At 39.1% G+C, this 10,891-nt stretch overlaps 1 protein-coding gene across 1 annotated transcript; it reads right to left on the reverse strand.

Moving 5' to 3' along the window:
• Positions 1-6,504: 6,504 nt before the first annotated feature.
• LOC110791235 (mediator of RNA polymerase II transcription subunit 4) lies at positions 6,505-10,891 on the reverse strand. The gene is made up of 2 exons (XM_021995983.2): positions 10,685-10,891; positions 6,505-8,168 (listed from the first exon to the last, which is right to left on the reverse strand). Exon 2 carries the CDS (start codon positions 8,132-8,134, stop codon positions 6,905-6,907), a length of 1,230 nt encoding a protein of 409 aa, XP_021851675.2. The 5' UTR covers positions 8,135-8,168; positions 10,685-10,891; the 3' UTR covers positions 6,505-6,904.

Consider the following 10,891-nt stretch of genomic DNA (forward strand, 5'->3'; position numbering starts at 1 on the left):
ACTGTTCCGTTCTTCTGATCTTCCTTTAGCTTTGGACACTCTCTTTTGTAATGGCCTATTCCATCACAATAAAGACAGCTTGATGTGGACTTGTCCTGCTTTGATTTAGCATTGCCCTTGGGCTTTCCACTTTTCTTGAACGGTCTCCCTTTAGCCTTGAGTAAATCTTTGGCTTCACAGTCCAGTATTATCTCAGCCTTTCTGACTTGGTGAACAAATTCTGCAACTATTTCTTCTCTTGGTTCACTTAGGTATAGTTGCTTGAAGCGACCAAACCCACTGTGCAGTGAATTGAGCAAGATAGAGACTGTCATCCTTTCGCTTATTGGTGTTCCTAGCAGACTTAGGCGATCGAAATATGAAAGCATAAGATCCACATGGAACCTTAGTGGGACGCCTACCCTTTGTTTAGTGCGAAGGAGCTGAACATGTGTTTCTTGGACCTCCATCCTATAACACCTGTTGGGAGAACTAACCTTTAGACCAGACATTGATTCAATCAACTCATGGGCGTTCAGGTCCCTGTCCTCCGTGCTTCCACGACAGATATCCCTCAGATTCTTGATGAGCGTAAAAGGTTCATAAGCTACAAACCTTCTAGCCCATTCATCATGGACATTGTTCAGCATGAGACTCATAACCTTTTTGAGATCTGCATCCCAGGCGGAAAATCTTTCAGGGGTCATGTCTCTGGCATAGTAGCTTGGCATGGGATGTAACAGTACATACTCAAGTCCATTGAGTCTGACTATTTCAACTAGCTTAGCTTCCCATTCAAGAAAATTTGTTAGGTCCAGCTTGACCATAAGCTCAGAACCCATGATGATGTTTTGATTGTTGTTTGCCATAGTTAAAACTACAATTGAAAAAGAATAAACAAATAAATAACCATTCACAGTTTCTCTTAATAAACTTAAATTCTAGCATACATGCATAATTCAATGTTCATCAAGCATTTTATTCAAGTTATGTGTTCCGGCAGGTGTGAATAAAATGATTCCAAGATCCTAAAAACCATTGAATAATTAAGCACATTATGTATTTAGACTTAATTCTAAAATCTTTTAGGTAAGCAAAAGCCTTTTTGCTAATAGTCTAGAAACTACTCTTGGTTGATAGGTACGTCTAAGAACTTATTAGGTAAACCTATCGATTTTTCCACGACATAAAAGGACTCCTTACTTATATCGTTGAGTTTCACCAAAACTAACATGTACTCACAATTATTTGTGTACCTTACCCCTTTAGTATCGATAAGTAACACCTCGCTATGGCGGAAAACTATTACTAAGATCGATGAAAAAAGGATATCCAAGTAAGTGTTATTTTGGCATGGCACCTTTTAACTCAATTTTTAAGTTTGGAACTTAAGGCTCTTACTATGTTGGTTAGATTTTAAGTGAACTAAAATCCTTAATCATGCAACATAATCAAGCTTTGATCTCATGCATATTTAAGATATATTTAAAAGCAATAAATAACTTAAAACATGCATAAGATAAATGTGATCTAGTATGGCCCGACTTCATCTTGAAGCTTCAACTTCAAAGTCCGTCTTGAAAATTTCCGTGGGAGGCGCCATTTTCTTCAAATAGGATAAGCTATAATTAAACTAATTACAACTATTTGATGGTACGCAGACCATATTTGAATTGAAAAACAATTTTGGTACTTTAGACCAATTACATTCAAATTAATGGTACGCAGACCATATTTTCTATCCTATTTGGGCCATACTAGTCACTTCATAACCTGCAAAACAGTACACATACAATATATACCATTCACCCATTCATTATCATGAATGGCCCACATAGCTGGTTAGTAAAACACGTTATGCATCACATAAATATTTGCAGCAATTAATTAAGGGCACCAATAATCTACCAATTATTCAGTCCTTATTAATTCTAATCAAGTTGTTTAACCTTAAAGGATTTGTAGACCTAATCAAGAGTTTATGACTAAAAATGCTCCCACTTAAACCAATAAATTCATATGCTTTACTAATTTTAAACATAAAAATGTATTTCTAGTCTAACCGGAAACATACAAATTTAATTAAAATTTAAAGCTCATATAAATTTATTATTGAATCCACTTATTTAATTTATTTTCAGTCGAACTTAAATTAATTCAAGGTTTTTTTTTAATTTTAGTAAAATAATTAGAATAAATTAAAATTTATAATAATTATAATATTCAAAATTAAGATCCAAGAAAACAATTTAAATTATTAATTTTAAAATTAATTAAAATTATATGAACTGAAAATCTCGAATTAAAATTTAAAACTCGACAATCGTAACATGACGAGCACTTGGGCTTGTGCCCAAGCCCCGCCGTGTGCACGACCTATCGCTAGCCCATGGCTCATCGCAGCAGCAGCCACGCGCAAACGCAGCAAGCCAAGCCACGCTTGCGCGCAGCCTGCTTGCCCGCATGCATCGCAGCAGCTACGATGGGAGCGCTCGCTCGCTCGCGCGCAAGCAAGCCCTCGAGGCCACGCGTGTTGGTGCGCGGAGCAGCGATCGCTGGGGGACCAGTTCTCGCCCTCGCGCGCGTGCGCGCCTCTCCTCGTGCCACGCCTTCGCCCTTTGCCCATCGCCACAGCACACAACACACACGCACAGGCTCCCTTGCCTCGTGCGCGCCATGCGCTAGGTTGCTCGCTGCATTCGTACCGCACGGGCGACGAGCTCCCTTGCTCGTCGTCGCGTGCCCGCACTATACAACACCCCTTAAGGGTAACACGTAGCTTCATTTGCTTTGTGCGTGCAACATCAATGAGCGTTTTCATAAAAATTTAAAATTTTTAATTCAAAATCAATGACAAATTAATAAAACATATTAATTTCATAATTTTAGGGCGAAAAATCAAAAATTTATTAATCAATTAATTTCCGATTAACATGGATTCAAATCTAGGTCATAAAAATTTAAAATTTAACACAAATTAACAATTTTTATGGTGGTTTTTAATCATTGGTACCTAATTAAATTATTAATTAATTATGAAAATCAAATTAATTCTAAATTATTCGAATTTCAACAAATTAATCATAATTACATATTAGGTTGTATAATTAACAAGGCTAGGCATTCAAACTTGTTAAACATATACTGTAGGTCAATCAAAAACTCAAGATTTATCAACAAGAATCGCAAATACTTAATTTAACATCTTAAATTTACAAACTTTTGCGTTCGAAAAACTAAAACCTCCGAAAAGTCATAGTTAGGATTCGAATTTGGGAATTCTGGGTTCGGCCGAAAAATCTTTTTTTGTCAAAATTTTAGAATGCCTTTTACATGCGGAATTGACACAAAAGTCACTCGATTTGGTTGAGTAACGAACATTCTGCCGAAAAACTGCGTACATATAATTAAATAAACGCAATTTGCAATTAATTAACAATTACGAAAATTAATCACCCCTTTTAATTCTTTGCAAATTTGTAAAATTTAACCATGATTATGCAATTTAGATTATGAAAATAATAAGAGGCTCGTGATACCACTGTTAGGTTATGATTCATATGACAAAACATAAATCATGCAGAAAAACCATAAAGCCAGGAAAGCATATTATTTACACATAATCATTTAGCATAGTTTAGATGCATACACTTTGTTGCGTGCCCTCCCTAGCTGCGCCCGAACCGAACAAGAACAAGTCTTTAGGACTCCAAGTGTCGTCCCTCCGTAGATAGTCCACAGCACGTCCGGATCCGCCTTAAGATTGACCAACTAGAATCGCCCTTAAGGTTGCTTAGGAATTTCGGCTATTTAGGTCAAGTGTATGGCTGATTTTTCTTCAAAATCTTACCTTTAGAATACTTCAAAACTCGTTATAAATTTTGAACCCAAGCCACATATTTATAGGGGTATGGAAAGAGAATTGGAATCCTACTAGGAGACGAATTAATTAAATTAGAATCCTAGTAGAACTCTTATTTAATTAATTTATCCTTTTAGGATTAGGAATTTAATCATATATCGAATCCTGATAGCTTTAGGATTCGTATAGCACATACACGAGCATCGCACGAGCACCGCACACTCGCGCAGGCCTTGCGGCCCACGCTGAGCGCACAACGCTCGGCCCATGCTGCTGCCTGTGTCCGCGCGCGCGCCCAAGGCCTTGGGCTGGGCCTGGCCTTGCGCTGGGCCTGGTCGAGGCTTGGCGTGTGTTGGTGATGCGTGTGGCTTGCTGGGCGATGGCCTGGCTTCGTGCTGGGCCTTCGTCTAGCGAGCCTAGCTCGTCCGATGCTAATTCGTACGATACGCTTCCCATTAAATTTCCGATTCCGGAAATCATTTCCGATACGAACAATATTTAATATTTCCGATTCCGGAATTAATTTCCGTTTCGAACAAATATTTAATATTTCCGTTTCCGGAATTATTTTCCGATTCCGATAATATTTCCGATTCTGACAATATTTCCGTTTCCGGCAATATTTCCATTTCCATTAATATTTTCCGATACGTACCATGTTTCCGTTTCCGGCAACATTTACGACTTGGATAATATTTATATTTCCGATACGATCCATATTTCCGTTTCCGGTAATATCATCGTTTCCGGAGTATTCATTTCTTGCTTGTGACGATCTCAACTCCCACTGAAACCAAGATCCGTCGATTCCGAATAGCCATAGATGGAGTATTTAATGCCATTAAATACTTGATCCGTTTACGTACTATTTGTGTGACCCTACGGGTTCAGTCAAGAGTAAGCCGTGGATTAATATAATTAATTCCACTTGAACTGAAGCGGCCACTAACTAGGCATTCAGCTCACTTGATCTCACTGAATTATTAACTTGTTAATTAATACTGAACCGCATTTATTAGACTTAATATTATATGCATACATGGACCAAGGGCACTATTTCCTTCAGGATCCCCAAACCCTAGAAAATAGATTACTCAAGCATATTAACAATAGACAAAGTAATTAGCATGATTGAAAACATAATTAGAGCTAAACAAAGAATTGAAATAGTGAACAATACCTTAATTGAAGAACAATGGAAATAGAAAGCTTGAATTTTGATTGAATTAAAACTAAGTGTTTGCATAAATTTAGAGAGAAAAACTAAGAAAAATAAAACTAAGGGTTTCAATACTAGAATAAGATGTCCAACTAAAACATATGGGGTAAGTATTTATAGTTTGCCCAAAATAATAAAAGAAAACCGGAAAACAAAGCGCGAAAAACCGCCCAGGGTTGTCGTCGCCCGGTCGGGCAGTCATCCGCCAGCCGGGCGACCAGCTCGAAACCCGCCCCTCGGCCGCAGGTCTGCCCGCCGGGCGGAGAGAGATACTCCTGGAAACTTCGACACGCGCCCGGTCAGGCAGCTTCCGCCCGTCGGGCAGCTATTCGCCCGCGGGGCAGCTATTCGCCCGCCGGGCGGTCGTAGAAACTGCACGATCCTCTATCTTTAAAACGCCATATCTCCTTCGTTATGTGTCGGAATCAGGCGTGTGACCACTCGTTGGAAAGCTCTTTAAGTCTAGAATCCAACCCAATTGGAATCACTTCATTTGGAGTTGTAGAACTTAAGTTATGATCAAAAGAGTAGACTAGTGTCGGTTTTCTACTTCTTTCACTATCCGCTTTGCTCGAAAACTCTTCCAACTCAATGTGTGTGCTCTCGAAAGTACATAATCTCTTGTATTGATTCAAATGAGTAGGAAATGCTCAAAAATATGCTAATTCCTACAATGATGAACCTGAAACTACAAACACACTACAAGGAGCACATTAGTACTAAAAATCGCTCCGAAGAGCTCATTTGAGATCAAAAATTACTAAGGGACAGGGGTAAAATTGCTATAAAATATGAACATATCAGCAGCCCAGTCAATATACAAAATACAATTGGGATAGGATCCTACAAAATGCAAATGCAGCTCCCTGGAAGACAAAACCTTCAAAGCTCTGCGGAAGGTCGTCAAAGTCACCTTCTTGGGCACAGCTCCTTCCCAAGAGGCAACAAACAGGTAAGCCGCAACTCTAGGGCGATCTGGCGCCAAGCCGGAAAAATGCTCATACGCCCAGATCTTCAAAAACAAGTTCTGTTAGGCTCGGGGTTTTTACATTGTGCATCTAATCTTACCATGTGTGAGTTATGTTTTCTTTGTCTATTACGAACAATTTTTTTTGGTTCAGGGCGGAAAAGCTCTACTCACTCCCACCATTTTTTGTCAATTCGTGGACTATGAACAATGTTACATAATAAAGTATGGTGCAGCAAAAGAACATATGTGTACAAGCAAAAGAACATAACCTTCAATAGAAAAACATGCAATATATTATTTTACTTTTTTACATAAAATAAAAAAATCATTAGTGTACTTTATTTTTATTAAAAGTATAAATAATAAATATATTCGCGTTTTACTCAAGGTAATGTTCTTTTAGCGGTGTACTTGTATTTTTAAGGTGCACCATGCTTACTCACGGTTCACCATGGTCCATCTTCTAAATTGCACTTGTGTTCTTAGGGAATCAATGGGAATATTAAATTTGAAGAAAAGTTTACAACTCTCTTTATGAAGTGACCAAATCTTATATGAAGTAGAAGTTTTTACAAGCATCTCCTGCACACTGGTTCAATCTCTATACTGAACCAGTATCACTTAATATCAAATTGAAGCTTCCTGGCTATACTGTGAACAGATAGCCAAACACTATACACTGGTTAAGTCGCGGCAGTATAGGATCTACCTCTTCTCTCCATTTATAGCAGTATTGTCATTGTGCCTCTACTTCCCAATTCTAATCCTGAATTACCAGTCTTTCCCCTGCTAGCTTTCCCAATACCAGTACCGATCTCCAACCTATTCCCAGTCCTTTAAACTACCAAACATGGCAGACTCATTCCCACTGCCCCTACCCCTCATCTTCATCATCTGAGCTTCCCTCATCACTAGAATACTCATCACTATCATCATCTTGATCCAAAATATCAATCCGAATATGCGGCACCTGTATAGTTTCAGCTGCCCTAGGAAACACAGGTGCAACACTCTGTGGCGGTGGCTGTTCACCAGCTCTAGCAACCATAGGAAGAGATTCCAAAGGTGGCAAATTGATCGGATCTCCGGGTTTCCATCCAGCTGGCGGTAATGGAATATCCATAGGAAGTTCCACAGGCATACCGGGTTTCCATCCAGCTGGAACTGTAATATTTGGAGGCATGAGTCCTTTAATTGCAGCCATGGGGTCAGGATTTTGGGTCTCAATGAGAGGTTCAATCCTTTTCTCATCCTCCACTGTTTTAGGTAGCCCTATATCGAGATCAACAAAAGCATACAACTGGGAAGCTCGCATTTGATCCTCCTGCGGGGCCGGTGGTAGAGCCCCACGAAGTGGGCCCCCTGCTCCGAATTCAGGTGGTGCAAAGGTTGTGTAGCTGATTTTGTGAGCATATGATAAAACATCTGACAACTTCAACTGAGAAGCAACAGTAGTAGTAGTGGTGGTGGAAGAAGTATCATCTGAATCATCTTCTGATTTTGATCGTTTTGGACGGCGGTAATCAGCATAATCATCAACCAGCATATCAAGAACTCGCTCTGCTTCTTTGAGTTTCTTAGCAAATGAAAGAACTGCAGAATCTTTGGCCTCGATTTCCTGGTTTAACTTTTGTTTAGCATCTTGAAGGTCAAGAATTTCCTGGAGCTCTGCAACTGCTTCAAATAATTGAGTTTGTAGGGATGTGAAAAGGGCAACAATTTCTTTTGTAGTAGAGGAAGGAGAGTCAAGTGGAGGGGTGCTTGTAGAATTGGTTTGGGAAGGGAGGAAAGTCGGAAGAGAGCCACGAAAGGCGCTTACCCAGACAGAACGATTAGGTGAGACCTCAAACAGTTTGGCAGCTAAGGATGCCATTTGCACAAGAAGTGTTTGGGCCCTTTGCTGAGGAGGGAGAAGAGAGAGAAGAGTGGATGAGGTAGTTTTGGCAGCTGGTAATGTTACCTGCTGATGGGATTGCTGAGACTGGGTGGCTTGCTGTGAGGAGAGCTTGGTTGCACTGGGACTTTGAAGAGCCGGTGAATTAGGGTTTGAAAGGCCGAGCCTAGCCGGAGATGGTACAACCTGGTGGGGAAGACTTTGTAACATTTTTCAATGCGTTGTGCGGCCTGTTGAATAAAACCTGAAACACAGACATTAAGAATTAGATTAAACCTCGTCCACAAGCTATATAGGCTCTGTTTGGTTTGGTGTAAAACGTTTACAGTGCAAAATGATTTTCCAAGGGAAAACACAATTCAAAACTAGTTTCCTTTTTTTGGTTCGTTAAAATAAATAATGGGAGAAGATTGAGGGGAAGAAGGGAGAGGGAGGAAAGTAGGAAAGGAGGAAAGGTGGAAAAGTGATTTCCCTCCCTTTCAAATGGAAAAAGGTTATTCCATCTTTGAGGGAGTTATGGAAAATTGTTTCCATCTTTTGCAAAACCAAACAACGTAAAATGATGGAAAAGGGGAAAACGAACCCTACCAAACGGAGCCTAAATGCCCTTTAACTTCAAATTCTAACACTGCTAAGCCTATCTGCTGAGCGGAAACAAATACTAATTAGAAGCAACCAATATTTGAACTAATTCTGGCCAAGGTCACCCAACAAACTTAATGGATAAAAGCTAGTGAGCGCTCCTTAAGACTCCATTATCTGTCTCCTAGGTCTGGTCAGTCTGGAACATGATAGGAAGGCATAGAAGACTGGACTAGTGGAACGAGATAAAGAAACAACATTGGATTCCATATTTCAACAGAAACAGAATAATAGCGCATTGCATATGCAGATTTTGTGAGGGAACACATAAAAGATCACTCAAGGAGTCGAGATGTCAAATAGGTCAACATTAATCATAAAAGCAGCAGCATTGCTGAAAGCTGGGGGAAAAGGGAACCAACTCAAAAGATTTCTTTAGTTTTTCCCAATGTACGAGCAAAGACCGGAAAAGGAAGAGATAATCAAATGGTTAGCTGCCACTCAAGTGATGATGAGAGAAGGAAAACAATGTCAGTGAATGAAGTAAGAAACTGCAATAAAGAGACTCCAACACCATCACTTGTCACACACTCGGGGAAGGAAATCAAAACAGAATAAAGCTGATCAACATAAGACAAAGCTGGCAAGCAATTAAGACAACATTATCAGTAAACCCTTCAGTTAGTTCTCTTAACATGCTGATTCCAGTTGGTCGAGTCCTGATCAATTTATATTTAGGTTTCTGGAAGAAAAGAGATTTGATTCAACACCGAAGTACTTACAGCCAATATCTCACACACAGAAAGACAACATTATCAGTAAACCTTCAGTTATCTCTCTTACATGTTCAATCCGGTTGGTCGAATCCTTATCATTTTATATTTAGGTTCGTGGAAGAAAACAGATTTGATTCAACACCAAAGTACTTGCAGCCAATATCTCACACACAAAAAGACAACATTATCAGTAAACCTTCAATTAGCTCTCTTACATGCTCAATTCGATTGGTTGATTCCAGATCATTTTATATTTAGGTTTCTGGAAGAAAACAAATTCGATACAACACCAAAGTACTTACAGTTACAGCCAATATCTCACAAACAAAGATGGTGCAAGTTCACTCCAAAGTCCAAACTAGACCAAAATACACACAAACATTACATTCCTGTAAAAACCCAAATTATAACTACAGTTGAACAGAAATTATCAGGACAAATCACTTTGTTCAATGAACAGAAATTGTCAGAAAAATCAAATCATCTAAAAAAGGATTATACGAATTTCAACCACCAAAACAAACCCAACAGAACATATTTAACAAATTGAAGCCCCGTAATAACAGAAAAATCGATTGTAGATAATTACTGAGAAGAGAATAGCAGGCAGAGATTCGTGGTTGGCACAGACGCCTCCGACTAGAGATACAACTACAACTCCAAGACGCTGCTTTTCTTGGAGGGTTTTGAGAGGAGGAACAGGAAGGAGATGCAGAGCACAGATTTGGAGTTTGAGGAAAGAGAAAATTAGTATGACATCCACACTTATTTACTCTCTTTTTCTTTTAATCGAAAAAATGTAGCCACTTCCCAATCTCCCATCTTTTTGTAATATTTATACGAAGTATGAATATTGTAAATTTATAAAATAAAGGTCATACGAATTACTGGATAATTTGCATTGCCCTTGTTGGCTTGTGGCTCATTCACACACAGAAAAAATAAAAAATCAACAAGGTCGGGTATAAATTTAGGGACCAGAGGCTAAATATTTTGAAAGGGTGTCCCATATGAACCCTTTCACTCTCCTAATTTCTTTAGAAGTTTGCCATCAATAAGTTCAACTATTTCATTGTCAAAAGTATGACAACTTATTCATTCAATCTATCAGGGAGAATCACAAATAAAGCACCGCAGAGAATAGCTAAATTCAAACGAAAGAGATCAGCTAAACAAAGACAAAATCCTCTCTTAACACATTAATCATAAATCTCTTTACTTTCCAGTTGTTGCATTTCATCAATCCTCATAACCAATTATTTTAACAACTAATGCACCAGCTAAATACAATTAAAATAGCATCACTCTATCAATTAGAAACCCTAAAATTGCAAATTGAAGAAACCTAGAAAAGCTCAGATTACGAATTGGAATGAGAGAGAGAAATAAAGAAAGAAGTTACCTTAGACAAATGGCGGGACCTCAACGACGGAAAGATAAACCGCAGAGGGTGATTATCGGCGTTACATAGGTCGACGGCGGTGGTGGGGGAGGCGGAAAAGGTAGTTGTCGATGTAAGTGGAAGGGAGAGAAAGTTCTGGGTTTTGTTCGGTGACACTGGAGTACTGGAAATTTTCCTTTGAGGGATGCACGAAAAACATAAAAAGTC

This window comes from Spinacia oleracea, chromosome 2 (assembly GCF_020520425.1).
Source record: "Spinacia oleracea cultivar Varoflay chromosome 2, BTI_SOV_V1, whole genome shotgun sequence".
Taxonomy (NCBI): Eukaryota; Viridiplantae; Streptophyta; class Magnoliopsida; order Caryophyllales; family Amaranthaceae; genus Spinacia; species Spinacia oleracea.